Source organism: Epinephelus fuscoguttatus, linkage group LG5 (assembly GCF_011397635.1).
Source record: "Epinephelus fuscoguttatus linkage group LG5, E.fuscoguttatus.final_Chr_v1".
Taxonomy (NCBI): domain Eukaryota; kingdom Metazoa; phylum Chordata; class Actinopteri; order Perciformes; family Serranidae; genus Epinephelus; species Epinephelus fuscoguttatus.
In genome coordinates, this window is record NC_064756.1 from 26300578 (window position 1) to 26317308 (window position 16731).

Below are 16731 nucleotides of genomic sequence, written 5' to 3' on the forward strand. Positions count from 1 at the left end.
CTATCCTCTTTAAACCCAGCCCTTTGTTTCATATGATTCCCAGAACCATTCAAAGCAAGAGCTGAGTTCAGCTCCCCCAAATGAAGACACAGCATCAGGCCAGTAAAGAGAGCCGATATCTCCATCCCTCAATTGTATACATGTGATGATATTGTGTGTTGACATTGGTTTAAATAGAGACAAATGCTTCCCTCATCCAACTTTACGTCAGCTTACGATACCACAGAGAGAGGATGCGCTTACCCAATGGTCACTGATTAGCTCTTGTCCAAGTCTTTTCTGTGAACATCAGATGTCTTCCTTAAGTTGTAGGGTTTGTTTGTTTGTTTTAGCTCATATTCCAGTTGAGCCTAACATACGCACACCTTTAATGGGTTGTTTGTGTGGTTTAATGCAGCCTTTAATAAAGCAGGTTTCGAAATATTGTGGAAAAAGCAATAACTATCAAAATTTTGAGAAAGAATTCAGCGCCACACATTTATGTTATGATTTTTGTCTTTATTAATTGAATTGAACTTAATTGAATGAAACTGAATTCATATTGTCAGCACATGAAATACATTTCTAAAAACAACACCATAACACACCACAAATGACAAATATTAAATTAAAATGTTGAATAAAAATAACTTGTAGATCTACATATTTATATCAAAAAGATGAAGACTGTAAATATGCACATTATGAGCTTCATACTGTTGCAGTCCTAACAGTTTCAACCCTCAATTGTCCTATGACTAATTTTTATTCATTAAATGTTTCTTGGTGTTCTTCTCTGGCTGAAACAATATGATGAAACACTTTGGAGCAAATATACACAGTATTAGTCCAAAACTGGAGGCCAGAATAGCAAATATCTCCACAGCCACAGTAAACTTCCCAGGAGAGCTGACATATGCTGGGATAAAGGTGATCCAGACTGCACAGAATATCAACATGCTGAAGGTGATAAGTTTGGCTTCATTAAAATTATCAGGTAGTTTCCGGGCTAGGACAGCTAACACAAAGCAAAAGACAGCCAGTAGGCCTATGTATCCAAGCACAGCCCAGAACCCTATAGCTGAGCCTAATGCACACTCCAGGATGATTCTTTCTTTGTATGTGGTGAGGTTTTTCATTGGAAAAGGGGACTAAGAACCAACCATATAGTACATATTAAAACTTGAATGAATGTGAGAAATACTACAGTCATTCTTTGCTGTGGAGGACCAAACCATTTCATCACATTACTGCCTGGGAGTGTAGCTTTGAAGGCCATTAACACTACTATTGTTTTTCCGAGAACACAAGACATACAGAGGACAAAGGTGATCCCAAATGCTGTGTGGCGCAGCATGCAGGACCACTCAGAGGGTGGTCCAATGAAAGTTAATGGACATAAGAAACAGAGAGTCAGAGAGAAGAGCAGCAGGAAGCTCAGCTCAGAGTTGTTGGCCCTGACAATCGGGGATGTCCTGTGATGATAGAACACAGCTGCTGTTATAATGGTAAGACAGGCGCCACCAACTGAGAACACAACCAGGATGTTTCCTAGGACCTCGTTGAAGGAAAGAAACTCTACAGGCTTGGGGAGACAAGTGTCTCTCTCTGCATTAGGCCAGAACTCCTTGGGACAAGGGAAACAATCAGGGGAATCTGAAAATATAAATGGCTTTTAGCATTCATATATTTTATGTTGTATATGTGCACTACAAAAAATAAATAATTACGTTTAAAAATTACCTGTAGCATTGCTAATCTCTCCCTCGGGACATGGTATACAATCATAACAGCACATGGGTTTTCCTTTCTGCAGCACTTTACGTGATCCTGGAGGACAGCTGTCAGTGCACACTGACACAGGCACCTAACAAGTACATACAAACAGACTTACACATATTAAGGTGTGCTATAAAGCTGTGAGGATTAAAGCATAGGCTCACATTTTACAAATCTGTCTTAAAACAATAATCACATATTAATTTCCGTATTGTGTGTATTGTCAGTTTTGGGGGACACAATCCACAGTAAATGTGTGCTTCAAGCTTCAAGGACAAGCCTGTGGATTGCTGCTGCTGGGATGCAATCAGGGACTTGATCAATCTCAGATGGGTCACCTGGGTAAGGGGGTCTGATGGTGAGAGACCCAAAACCCCCTATGACCCCAGGAACATCACTGACGTTGCATCCCAGCACATCCCAGAGTTGTATTTTGAAACCTTTATTTCTCTGGGTCAACCAGTGATGTCTGGGAACAGACCACAGGACAACCAAAAACAGAGTAATGACTACTGGAGAGTCAGATGACAGCACAGACAGACGGCAACCTGTGCAATTTGGGCTTGTACCCCAGCTTGTGTTTTCCGTCAGGAGGAGACCTATCAAAGCGACAAGCGAACCCTCTGAGACATACCCCCAGGGGATCCCAAGAGGGAGGCAGGATGAGATCACCAATTGAACGGACCTAAGAATTTCAACCCATGTGAACGGCCAGATGATGATAAATACAAGATGCGTCTGTGGCAAAGAGTGCAAAAATCTGTGTAGCCTTACAATCCATCAGGCAAGAATGAAATGTTTGGACATGGAGAAACAGGTACAACGCACATGACCAGTTCCTGGTGAGACGTGGGAGGAGCATGACTAGTACTCACCTCACAGAGCCCAGCACCAGTAGTTCAACAGTGGATCAAACGGAACGCCAGCCACTAGCGGAGTTGCGAGAAATTCTCAGGAAAAAGCCTATGACAATTCGCAGAACAGAGTGGCACGGTAAACGAGGGAAGGAAAGGCCCAAGAAGAGAACATCCTTCATAGTCAACCCCTACCGCTCTTCCAGAAAATTGCTTGGTGATAAGTGGAGTGGCCACCTGGAGTGCTCTGTGGATGTTGTTAACACTTTCCTTTGTAACATCTTAAGCAATCCAGCAAGAGAGCAGAAACTTGCCCACAACAAAGCCCTGATTAGCCCAGTTCCCCCAACAACTGAGTTTTACATCAAGGAACCAAGCTGGAGAGAGGTCCAGGAAGTTGTTCAGGCAGCCTGCTGCCCCTTTGCCTAGTGAGGTATTGTACAGCGTGTACAAGCGCTGTCTGAGACTCCTCCAGCAACTGTGAAAGATCCTTAGAGTGATCTGGCAGAGAGAAAGAGTCACTGACCAGTGGAGATTTGCGGAGGACATCGGATCCCCAAGGAGGAGAACTCCAGAGATATTGACCAGTTCAGAGCCATCTCTCAGTTTAGCATGGAAGGCAAGATATTTTATAGCATCTTGTCCCAGCAGCTGTCAAAGTTTCTCCTAAAGAACGCTTATGTCCACACGTCAGTACACAAAGGCAGGATCTCTGGAACACCTGGTTGCTTGGAGCATACAGGAGCTGTCACTCAGCTTCTGAGAGAAGCAAAGAAGGAAAAGCGTGATCTGATGGTCCTGTGGTTGGACCTCACCAGTGCTTCTGGGTCCATATCACACAAGCTAGTTGAGGAAACTCTCTGTAGACAACATGTTCCCAGCACTGATCAGAGCCTACATGGACGATCTGACTGTTACAACATTGTCAGTCTCCAACAGCAGGTGGACCATACAAGGACTTGAGAGACTCATCTCATGTGGATAGTTTTTGCTTCAAGTTTTCTGAGACCATTATTCCAGCGCTGTCAGAAAAGCCAGTCAAGAGCCTGGGGAAACTCTTCAACAGCAGCCTGAAGAACACAGCTGCCATTCGCAAAACTTGCAGTGACCTTGAAGACTGGCTTACCAAGACTGACAAGTCTGGGTTGCGTGGTCATGTCAAGGCTATGCTGGATATACCAACATGCCATTCTGCCCAGGGTTTTGTGGCCCCTGCAGCTATATGGTGTCCAGTTGTCTGCTGAGGAAACTCTGGAGAAGAAGAACAGCGGCTATCTGTGAAGGTGGCTTGGCTTGCCAAGGATCTTAAGCAACACTGCTCTGTATGGTTCCACCAACACCCTGCAGCAGCTGGTGTTGAGGTCCACAAAAAGGCAGAAAGTGGACTGCTGCCAGAGAGTTACAGGTAGTGAAGGCACAGCTAAGGCAGAAGACCCTTGTTGGGACAGTGGCGACAAGACAATCAGGTCTGGGCTACTTCGAGGCTGTCAGATCGGCAAAGCAACAAAAAAGGAGTGACAATATCTGAGGGCTGAGGAGGTAGAGGTATAAGTCTCTAAGATGGTGGGACTCAGGTCATCAGGGAGCCTGGACAAGGTGGGAAAACACTCTGCAGGGGAAGATCACTTGGTTGGATTTCTGGCAAGATCCTCTGCATCAGATTTATGGTCCAAACTGTCTGCAACACCTTACCAAGTCCAGCAAACCTTCACACTTGGGACAAGGCTCAGACACCATCTTGCCCCCTGTTTGCTGGGAGGATCCTCCAACCCTATTAGCAGCTGCCCCAAAGCCTTGGCCGATGGGCATTACTTCTGACGCCACGACCAGGTGCTCAAGGCAATTGCGGAATAAGTCACTACAGCCATTAAGTGCAATAAACACCACAACAGGAAGAGAACCATCTCCGACGAGGGGAGCCCCGTACCCAAACACAGACAAGACCGCACCGATTGTCCACAGCTCCAGACTGGAAGCTGAGAGGAAAACAACTCAAGTTCTCTGATCACATCATGCTCACAAGACTCCACCGAGACTAGATCATCTTCTCAGATTCCACTAAGTAGGTGATTGTGTGGAAGCTGTCTGTGGCCTGGGAGGAGCACATGAAGGAAGCTCATGAGAGAAAACTGGCTAATAGAGTTGGGCGGTATTTAAATTTTGTTACCGTAAAACCTTCCCCACATTTTCCCGGTGTATACTGTATTACCATGACTAATTAAAAATCACTTTGAAGGGCTCAGAGGGAGTCGCCAAAATGTCGGCTTGTGCCTATACCATTTAGAAACAGAATAACAACCATTACATAGGCCTAATACTGAAAAAATAACAACAAAACATGTACAACATGAACAACTTTTATGAACAAATATTTAAAAAAAAGTGCAAATGTAGCAGTCAACCAAACAATGAAATAACAACAAATTGTCTGTGGGCTACAGTCCACTTCCAAAAAAGAACCTATCAATATAAATCAAATAGCCTAAATTAAAAGACCAGCTCTACAGCGTCCAGTACTAGGGCTTATCAAATAGGAAAAACAGAACAATAAATACAAGGCATAACCGAAAATGGGCATATATAATCCTATCCTGAGAATGCAACGGGAAATACTGTTTGTTGGTTTATTTTTAGAGCCCACCTTTAATTTGAAAAGTTCATCCTCTCCAAGTCTGAACTTTTTTGGCTGTCAGAACAGGCTACTCGTCATTGAAAATGACATAAAAACAAAGTATAGGTCGTGATAACTATAGCAGCATCATATGCTTCAAAACTATGTAAGATTTTTCGCCAGAAAAAAACAGCATGTTTACTTTTTCCAGCTGGAGCAGGGCATGTATTGGTTTGACAACAACGCTCTGATGGAGAACTTGTGGCACAAACGTACAGGTACTTTCGTTCAACCCTTGACATCAGAGGAAAATGCCTGGCTCCATCACCTTTCCACCAGAGAAGGGGGTCTTCGTCTCCATGAATAACAGGCTCGCGACAACAGGCCGTTATCTCTGCTCCTACTCGATCCTGTGTGGTGCCAACCGGACATGCCACCACATCGGCTTTTCTTTGAAGGAGACTGCACAGTCATCTGTTGGTTCTGGTTGCGATTCTGCCTCCTCCACTCCGATGGCCACTGGACCTGCTGCTGCTGCTTGCAGAAGTTGTGAAGTTGTGGGGTTTTTTGGGACGAAGTCGCTTGATGAGCAGCTTGCCATCTTTTCTTCTCTTTCTCACGTCTGAGCTGTCACGTGATGACATCACATCCAAAAAATTGATCAAATGTCATCTCCCGACAACAGTTAAGGGCAGTTATAAGAGAAACATTATAGCCTACTATTAGTTTTAAATTGTGGTAGTATTAAATTGAAAATTCATCCACACATAGGCTACATAGGTGCTGGACAAGCACTCATTATTTAGGCATTAAATAAATTATATTTAGTATTAGCCTATATCAGGCCCCTATAGGCCTATATGTGCAGAAGATTTTTTTTAAATGGCGGTAATGAAACTGATACTGTTGCTATTTTTTGATACCGTGGGATACCTCATTACCGTATTATCACCCAACCCTACTGGCTAAATACCAAGAGCTGGTGGAACAGTGCAGAAGCCAAGGCTGGCAGGCTCTCTGCAAGCCAACTGAAGTGCGCTGCCTGGGATTGGCTGTGCTCAATCTGAGGAGGGCCATATGAGGAGGGCCATATGTACCATACTGAAGCGCAGAAAGCCACTTGGTGGCTTTGGATAAAGAGGGTGAGCCTGTGGATTGCTGCTGCTCGCATGAAGTCAGTGACACGATCAACCCTGGATGGGTCACTTTGGTGAGGGGATCGGATGTTAAAAGACCCGAAACATTTTAACAAAAAGGGGGGAGGAGAAGTTACGGGCCGTACACATGCCACATTTTTCCAGTCGGTAGTGCCCAGTTGGCACTGGCCGCTACCCTTTTGCCTTGTTTGTGCCAACTTTCAAGAGCCTTGCGGCAGGTTGTGTCTGAGGTTGCTAAGCAACCTTAACAAGCACCATATAGCCTATTTACCTGAAATCCTGAGCGCAGAGATGATCTTCTTTCAGGCACTGTGTGTGAGCATATCATTCGTGAGACAGATGTAAAGCTCTAGCAGCCCTGCACCAAAATGACCAACTTTTCCATACTTATCACAGACTGATACTGTTTATTTCAGAGCGCAGCTGTCGCACCCTGAAAAATAGGCACTCAGGAACACATGCACGCTGCTATGGCACATCATTAGATATATAATTTTCTTTCATATGACATGTGTGACTGACCCTTATAAACAATAACAGAACGAACATATCTGAGCTGCAGCATAAAGTCAGTGAGTTTTAATCTGTGTGAAGAGTGATCATAGAAAATTTGGAAGGGAGTTTGGAACAGATCTCTTTACAGCTAGTATGGAAAGCAGTAAAGGGGATATGTTAAATCATTGCTTTTGGGCTCCTTACTTGTGTGCCACCTTCCACCCAGGTGAGCTTCCTGTTGATACTGAACTCCTGGCCCGCTGGCAGTGATGCATCATAGTGTCCTACTGTCACCAACTCAATTCTGCCACTCTCAGTTTTTTGCCAGTTAACCAGCTCGTATTTGGCCACAGGATCCCCGTTGGCATCAAATGACACATCATAACCATTTTGGGAAAAATTTACTTCCTTCAGCTGTGTGAGAACCTGTGAGGATGAATTAAAGTAACAGTGAAGGACAGAAATTAAGAAAATGTAAAAGTAAAAGAAAAAAGAAATTAATAATATGCTGTAGCAGAAGATGGGCATTGGGGTGTTCAAATATTTGTTTTGACTGACCTCTTTGGGCTCTGTCTTGGTGAATTTGTCACACTGAGTTGTAGAATTAGTTTCCTGACACACTGCATTATGAATGGCATGAGCTATTGCATAAACAGCCTTGTACACCATGTTAGTGATTCGCAGCTGAGATGTGTCAGTGTACGGGCTTTGAAGCATTTGTATGTCTTCAGTTCCATCACACACAGTCTCGTCTTTGGCTGCACCTAAAAACACACAGAGACAGTGACAAGTGTATATCAGCCTTGACAGTGACATTACATTGTTATTCATTAATCTGTGTTTATCATCATTTTTTTTCTTTATTTTCATTATTATTAAACTGCCACATGTGACTCATGGAAAACCACATACTGTATATTGTTCTAATTTATTTATAAAACATCCTCACACACTTCAAAGCAATGTTTGCAGATATCAGCTCAACATAACACATTAATCATATTTATCAAAGGCTTTTTTCTTGAATTAACTACTGACATGATCCCATATTTAAATTAATAAATGATCTGAAATTGTTGCTAACAGAATAGCTGAATAAGACCTACATACAGTGTAACTGATACATGCTATTAATATCTTCATCTTATATCATATCTTTGTTCAACTTCAGCAATTACCCTGTCAGTCTGTCAATAATCAGCACTGCTTCCTCACTTTTTCCCAGCCTGCAGTTGAATGCATCCTCCCAAAACTTAACAAGCACTGGAGAGGCAGCCACTTTAGAGGGAGAGAGATTCAACAAGAAGTCTCTCAGACCTGGGATGACAGATTTCTCAATGGCAAATCCAATGGCTCCAGCACAGAAGCTGAACCTCCGCATGTCTGCGTTGGTTACCCAAGACTCACTGCCGATCCACTGGCGAGGTGGAGAAGGCTTGAGTGACAGCTCCTCCAGCAGAATCCTCATGTCTCCAGAGGATGCAAATGCCACAATAACTGTAGCTGTCGACCTGAAGCAGTGATAAATATGAGACATAATCATGTTGAAAAACAGAAATACTCCGCGATAATGGAAAAAAAAAGAATCCATTGTATATTTTATAGAACATATTATTAGGTGTTGTGTGCAGTAGGCCAGTGTCACCACTAGGAACAAAAGCAAAATCAGTGATGTAGAAACCTGCGGATAACATCAGCCACTCTCTGGATCCTGCTGTGTGGGTGGGTCCGATAAAAAGATTCAGAGTATTCCACACAGATTCCCTCTTTGTGTGCTGCGGCCAGGAAAGATGCCATGCCATTATTGCCATAGTCTGAATCTGACCTGACAGCACCTATCCATGTCCAGCCAAAGTGTTTTACCAGCTTGGCCAGAGCGTCAGCCTGAAACTGGTCACTAGGGATTGTTCTGAAGAAAGTTGGGTACTGCTGCTTATCTGACAGACATGCACAAGTGGCAAAGTAGCTCACCTAAATGATAACAGTGTAATTATTGAACAGGACAGACAAAAAAAATCTGTGCTGTATATTAAACGTACAATTTTCTAGAAAAAGAATATTTACTTGAGGAATGTTAAAGGACCCGACAATGCGTGATATGCCGATGGATGGCGTAGACCCAGAGTCACCAATGACAGCCATCACCATACCAGACTGTGAGCAGTTGTTGCTTGTGTAAAATGTTGGGTCCAGACCACTTGAAAGCTGGAATGCCACATGCACAGCCACAGGCACTGAGGCACACGAGTCATAGGTCTGATAACCGAGCTTGATGCCAGGAAGCAGCTCTGTGCTATTATTAATCTCTTCGATGGCAAAGACCATTGCACGTGAGAAGCGCAGTCCACGGGAGACAATGCTGCACACAGATACTTGAGTAACGATTCAAACTAACAGAAGGACAAGTCACAATCGTAAGAGAAATAGTCCTAGAAAAGCACACTAAAGAATAACTGTAGTTATGGACTGGAAGTGATACAATGATTGCATGGACCGTAATGCACAAACTAACAATAGTCAAGTAAATCAAAATTCTTAATTTGTTTTTATTATCTTAAATATTTGTAAATCAGATTTTAAACACATTCATATTTTCAGTTTAAAAACACAGAATGCTTATTTTCATACGTTTTTGTGATGTGATACCTGCAATGTTTATGGCCAAATACTGAATTGGCACTGATTGTGAAATAATAGATTTAGTTTTCAGTACCAACAATAACTTTGCAACATGATTGTCAGCTCATCATACAAATCAAACATTCCCATCGCCACACTGTTTAACATTCACTTATCCTCCACTTCTCACTGTTACTCACCTCCCTGTGCACCTTAGTGGCTCAGGCATGGTGGTGTAGTTATGCTTCACTGTGTGCATGTACTGGTGTATGGCAAAAACCCCACCAATAACATAGTCACCATCCATTGAGAAGGCAGGAAGGCGAGTGGTGCCCTGAAGCTTACACTTCACAGATGAAGCCTCAGTGTTGAACCCAGCCCCAGTCCTAACCTCTGTAAAGCCAACCTTTTGTTTCATATGATACCCATAACCATTCAAAGCAAGAGCTGAGTTCAGCTCACACAGACCAAGAGACAGCATCAGGCCAATAAAGAGAGCCGAGATCTCCATCCCTCAACTCTCTGCATGTGATCATACTGTGTGTTGACATTGGTTGATATAGATTTTCAGACAAAAGCTTCCCTCATCCTACTTTACGTCATCTTACAATACAGCAGAGAGGATGCTCTTACCCAATGGTCACTGATGAGCTCTTGGCCAAGTCTTTTCTATGGGCTCTATGTTAAAAAACTACAATAATCTGTACTTAGTGTCTTTACTTCTCTTGCAAAGAGAAAAGTTAAAAAGTTACAGTATAATTGTGTACACCAGATGTATCCTAAGATTGTTCTTCACTTACAATTGTTTCTGTTTTGTTTTAGCTCATTTCACAGTGAAACCTAACAAATGCACACCTTGAATGGGTTGTTTGTGTGGTTTAATGCTGTCTTCAATAAAGCTGGTACAGAAATATGATGGAAATAATAATAATGGTATTAAAATTTTGAGAAAGAACCCAGCACCACACATTTATGTTATGATTTTTGTCTTTATTAATTTAATTTCATTTTATTAATGTATTTTATATTGTCAGGACTTTGAATATTTGGAATATAACATGATAACGCAGCACAAAGGACAGTAATAAATTTAAAATGTTGAATAAAAATAACTTATATATATTAAAATCAAAAAGATAAAGTCTGTGTTGAATTTGCACATCATGATGTTTACACTGTCCTGTTTCCAAACCCCAAATGTATTAGGATTGATTTTTATTCATTAAATGTTTCTTGGTGTTCTTCTCTGGCTGAAACAATATGATGAAACACTTTGGAGCAAATATACACAGTATTAGTCCAAAACTGGAGGCCAGAATAGCAAATATCTCCACAGCCACAGTAAACTTCCCAGGAGAGCTGACATATGCTGGGATAAAGGTGATCCAGACTGCACAGAATATCAACATGCTGAAGGTGATAAGTTTGGCTTCATTAAAATTATCAGGTAGTTTCCGGGCTAGGACAGCTAACACAAAGCAAAAGACAGCCAGTAGGCCTATGTATCCAAGCACAGCCCAGAACCCTATAGCTGAGCCTAATGCACACTCCAGGATGATTCTTTCTTTGTATGTGGTGAGGTTTGTCATTGGAAAAGGGGGACTAAGAACCAACCATATAGTACATATTAAAACTTGAATGAATGTGAAGAATACCACAGTCATTCTTTGCTGTGGAGGACCAAACCATTTCATCACATTACTGCCTGGGAGTGTAGCTTTGAAGGCCATTAACACTACTATTGTTTTTCCGAGAACACAAGACATACAGAGGACAAAGGTGATCCCAAATGCTGTGTGGCGCAGCATGCAGGACCACTCAGAGGGTGGTCCAATGAATGTTATTGAACATAGGAAACACAGAGTCAGAGAGAAGAGCAGCAGGAAGCTCAGCTCAGAGTTGTTGGCCCTGACAATCGGGGATGTCCTGTGATGATAGAACACAGCTGCTGTTATAATGGTAAGACAGGCGCCACCAACTGAGAACACAGCCAGGATGATTCCTAGGACCTCGTTGAAGGAAAGAAACTCTACAGGCTTGGGGAGACAAGTGTCTCTCTCTGCATTAGGCCAGAACTCCTTGGGACAAGGGAAACAATCAGGGGAATCTGAAAATATAAATGGCTTTTAGCAGTCAGATATTTGATATTGCAGATATGTGATGCAAAAAAAAGAAAAACAGAATTACCTGTAGCATTGCTAATCTCTCCTTCGGGACACGGTTTACAATCATAACAGCAGATGGGTTTTCCTTTCTGCAGCACTTTACGAGTTCCTGGAGGACAGCTGTCAGTGCACACTGACACAGGCACCTGACACATAGATACAGAGTAAAAAGTTTTCTTGGTCCCTGTAACTTGTTTTCTTGTTCATGCTGGCTGTAAAGAAACACAATCCAGCTGAGGCTAAAATGACGCCTCAGCAGTCTGACTTGGGCATATCAAGTTGTTATGTTCCAAAGTTACAGTCTAGTACAAAGTACTTGTACTAGCACAAACTCTCTTTTTTTGTTGCCAACCACCTGCCATTGCTCAGCAAATTAGTACCTCTTTTGAAAATATATTTGAGGAATTTCACACTAAAAATACTTTAATTTTGGAAGATACCCTCCTTATTTGTATTTCTTGGACTGCTAAAGTTACACATTAACTTTGGCTGAATTCTGGATGACACTTTAGGCTAGAGGCTATACATGGAATGGGGATGATGGATTTTGCCCCATCTCTTACATGTAATTGTATTAGGGATAGATCTTTTCATAGCCTATATGGACAGAATGAACAATTACAGTGAAGAAAAACTTGGTAAATGTACACATATTGTACCCTTTAAAATGACCAAATTTAAAATGTTTGCTTTTGGGCTCCTTACTTGTGTGCCGCCTTCCACCCAGGTCAGCTTCCTGTTGATACTGAACTCCTGGCCCGCTGGCAGTGATGTATCATAGTGTCCTACTGTCACCAACTCAATGCTGCCACTCTCAGTTTTTTGCCAGTTAACCAGCTCGTATTTGGCCACAGGATCCCCGTTGGCATCAAATGACACATCATAACCATTTTGGGAAAAATTTACTTCCTTCAGCTGTGTGAGAACCTGCGAGGATGAAGTAAAGTGACAGTGAAGGACAGAAATTAAGAAAATGTATATGTTGTAACAGAAGATGGGCATCGGGGCGTTCACATATTTGTTTCAACCGACCTCTTTGGACTCTATCTCGGTGAATTTGTCACACTGAGTTGTAGAATTAGTTTCCTGACACACTGCATTATGAATGGCATGAGCTATTGCATAAACGGCCTTGTACACCATGTTAGTGATTCGCAGCTGAGATGTGTCAGTGTACGGGCTTTGAAGCATTTGTATGTCTTCAGTTCCATCACATACACTCTTGTCTATGGCTGTACCTAAAAACACACAGAGACAGAGACACGTATCAACGAGCATTTGCAATAATGTCATCATTCTTTTCTTCGAGTTTATTATTATTTTTGTTATATTTAACCCACCAAATGTACATTATATCAGACCTCACATATCTATATCGTTCTGGTTTGTAGACATTTTTTTGTTTTTTTTGTTTGTAATTGTTGCAATTTCAGTGTTTGTCGGCCCTTTTTTTTGTGTTCCCGCTCAGGTTAACACAATTCAGTTATTAATTAGTCACATTTTGGTGTGGTTAAAATGATCTGAAATCATTCTCAATATAAAAGCCTAATTAAACCTATATGTAATGTATTTGATACTATTAATTGGTTATTTTTTGTTTTTGTATCTTTATTTAGGGTGGTGGCAAACAGACTATTCAGCTTCCTCACTTTTTCCCAGTCTGCAGTTGAATGCATCCTCCCAGAACTCAGTAAGCACTGGAGAAGCAGCCACTTTAGAGGGAGAGAGATCCAGCAGGAAGTCTCTCAGACCTGGGATGACAGATTTCTCAATGGCAAATCCAATGGCTCCAGCACAGAAGCTGAACCTCAGCATGTCTGGGTCGGTTACCCAAGACTCACTGCCTATCCACTGGCGAGGTGGAGAAGGCTTGAGTGACAGCTCCTCCAGCAGAATCCTCATGTCACCCGAGGGTGCAAACGCCACAACAACCATTGCTGTCGACCTGGAGAGAAATTATACTGCATTATATTATATAAATTATATCAAATATAAACATAGCATTTCTGAAGATGTACAAAGGTAGTTAACACAAAGAAACATAAGATTATTGTTTTTTTGGTGAGTTGAATGTACAGTATTGATCTCACTAAGTCTATTTTTATAACAATATTAGTAACAAACATGAAAGAAATAAATGTGATGATGAAAAGAAACACATTTCCGATTTGCCCCTGAGGTCGTAAGAAATCTTCAATTTTACAAATTTGTGTTCAGAAAGTCAGTGAAATTGAGAAAAAAATCACAAAAAGTGATATAGAAACCTGCGGATAACATCAGCCACTCTCTGGATCCTGCTGCGTGGGTGGGTTCGATAGAAAGCTTCAGAGTATTCCACACAAATTCCCTCTTTGTGTGCTGCGGCCAGGAAAGACGCCATGCCATTATTGCCATAGTCTGAATCTGACCTGACAGCACCTATCCATGTCCAGCCAAAGTGTTTTACCAGCTTGGCCAGAGCGTCAGCCTGAAACTGGTCACTCGGGATTGTTCTGAAGAAAGTCGGGTACTGCTGCTTATCTGACAGACATGCACAAGTGGCAAAGTGGCTCACCTAAATGACAACAACAGTGTAATTATTTAACCGGATAGACAAAAAAGATTAAATACACCATTCACCAGAAAATTTAAATATTTACTTGAGGAATGTTAAAGGACCCAATGATGCGTGACATGCTGATGGATGGTGTGGACCCAGACTCACCAATGACAGCCATCACCATACCAGACTGTGAGCATTTGTCCCCGGTGTAAAACACCGGGTCCATGCCACTTGAAAGCTGGAATGCCACATGCACAGTCACAGGCACTGAGGCACATGAGTCATAGATCTGATAACCGAGCTTGATGCCAGGAAGCAGCTCCGTGCTGTTGTTAATCTCTTCAATGGCAAAAATCATTGCACGTGAGAAGCGCAGTTCACGGGAGTCAATGCTGCACACAGACACTTATGTTACTGTTCAAATTTACGATTCAGAATTTTTACAAAAATACATAACAATTGAAATATGCAGTTCTTAGTTTTGGAAAATAACTGATAGCTGCACAGGTATCTTTGAACCATCAAACTTCCAGGATGTGTCTGAACAACAATATTTAAAACACAGCATTAGATGTCATTCCAAAATTCTTCAAGAATTTTTAATGCTCACATTGACAGTAGTCTAAGTGTTTTTATCCTTTTTAATATGTTTAAATCAATTTATAAGCATGTCTATACTGCATTTTTTTCATGGTCACACACAACTTTTTCTGTCAATATATAGTAACTACATTTTATATGGCCAGGTAATGATATTTACTTGATGTGAATTATTAGGAATTATTTCTTTTAACATTTTTATTACAACACAAATGCTTTACAACATGATTATAAGCACATCTAACATAATCTTATCCCCCACTTCTCCCTCTTACTCACCTCCCTGTGCACCTTAGTGGCTCAGGCATGGTGGTGTAGTTATGCTTCACTGTGTGCATGTAGTGGTGTATGGACAAAACACTGCCAATAACATAGTCACCATCCATTGAGAAGGCAGGTAGACGAATGGTACCCATGAGTTTACATTTCACAAATGAAGTCTCCGTGCTGAACCCAGCCCCAGTCCTATCCTCTTTAAACCCAGCCCTTTGTTTCATACCATCCCCAGAACCACTCAAAGCAAGAGCTGAGTTCAGCTCACACAGACCAAGAGACAGCATCAGGCCAATCAAGAGAGCCGAGATCTCCATCATTCAATTGGCTGCATATTATGATTCATTTTGTGTTTTATCACTGGTTTATATAGACTGTCAGACAAAAGTTTCCCTCCATCTACTGTACGTCAGCTCACTGTTCATGAGAGAATAAATGCTCTCACCCAGTAGTCTTTGATTAACTTGTGTCCAAGTCTTTTCTATGAGCTGTATGTACAATATACAGTCATATGTGCTAAACATTCCAATGAAACCATGGGCTGACAACATGTATTACCCTAAACTACAGAGGAATTTGGAAAGAACATAAGCTGAGTCTAATGGAAGTGAAATACAGCTATTTACCTTCACACACACACACACACACACACACACACACACACACACACACACACACACATAAAACACAGTATCTCACAATGACATTAATAAGCAAGCCTCCTAAACAGAATCACCATTATGCTATGTGACAGTGATAATAAACCATAGTAATTAAGCAATTAACCAAAACATCCAGAATTCATAGTTTCTCAAAAATTATGTTATAATTTGAGAGGTTAATTTATTCCGTTTTCTACTATATTGTAACTGGACGCCCCCTGAATATCTTGTCTTTGCTGACCTCCAGTGGTGAAACTTTTCACCTGGCTTGCAATGAATTACAGGTTGACTTAAGGACTGGGTGACCTCACTGTTGTGTGGTTACAGTTTCAGAGCACACTTATGACCACAGTCATCTATATCAGTGATTCCAGGTGTGGTCAGAGATGAACAGACAGAAACCTTCAACCGCAGAGGGCAGCAAAACACTGTTTTACTGCCTGGTCACATATTAATAATGATAATTCTAGCAAAGAACAAATTATACTTTACAACAATAGAATACTTTATAGCTATAACTAATGTGATGTATATTTGAATGGAATATGTTACATTATTTATCTGTTGTTTGTTGCTTCAGGAGTCCACCTGATATAAGACATATGACCACAGAGCTGATGAAGTCATCAGTAACCTGTGGCCTAGGGTGTTCTGGTACCAGGTAAACAAATGAACCACCTTTTGCTTGTTCTTGGTGTTTATTATGAACAATCAATAAGGCACACTGTTCTTCCCAGTCACACCCCTTAAGATTTCTCTGATGTGATTGTTGAGATCCCCTGGTAGAACTATGGCATCCCCAAGTGGCATACCTTTCAAGACCCTCCCAGAAAGAGTCCATACCATGCAGGACTTTGGTTCCAAAGCCAGAACTATGTATTGAGGTGAACCCAGCTATATCTAGTTGGTACTGCTCCACCAACTCCAGCTCCTCAACCAGAGAGGTGATGCTCCATGTCCTTAGAACCAGTTTTTGTAGCCTGGGGTCTGCACAG

At 41.7% G+C, this 16731-nt stretch overlaps 1 protein-coding gene and 1 pseudogene across 1 annotated transcript; both read right to left on the reverse strand.

Annotated features, from left to right (window-relative positions):
* Positions 1 to 737: 737 nt before the first annotated feature.
* LOC125888994 (extracellular calcium-sensing receptor-like) lies at positions 738 to 9843 on the reverse strand (annotated as a pseudogene).
* Positions 9844 to 10696: 853 nt separating this feature from the next.
* Positions 10697 to 15226, reverse strand: LOC125888996 (extracellular calcium-sensing receptor-like). The gene is made up of 8 exons (XM_049576654.1): positions 15081 to 15226; positions 14299 to 14593; positions 13924 to 14213; positions 13309 to 13604; positions 12692 to 12897; positions 12365 to 12586; positions 11682 to 11805; positions 10697 to 11601 (listed from the first exon to the last, which is right to left on the reverse strand). Exons 1-8 carry the CDS (start codon positions 15215 to 15217, stop codon positions 10697 to 10699), a joined length of 2475 nt encoding a protein of 824 aa, XP_049432611.1. The 5' UTR covers positions 15218 to 15226.
* Between the last annotated feature and the right edge of the window lie 1505 nt (positions 15227 to 16731).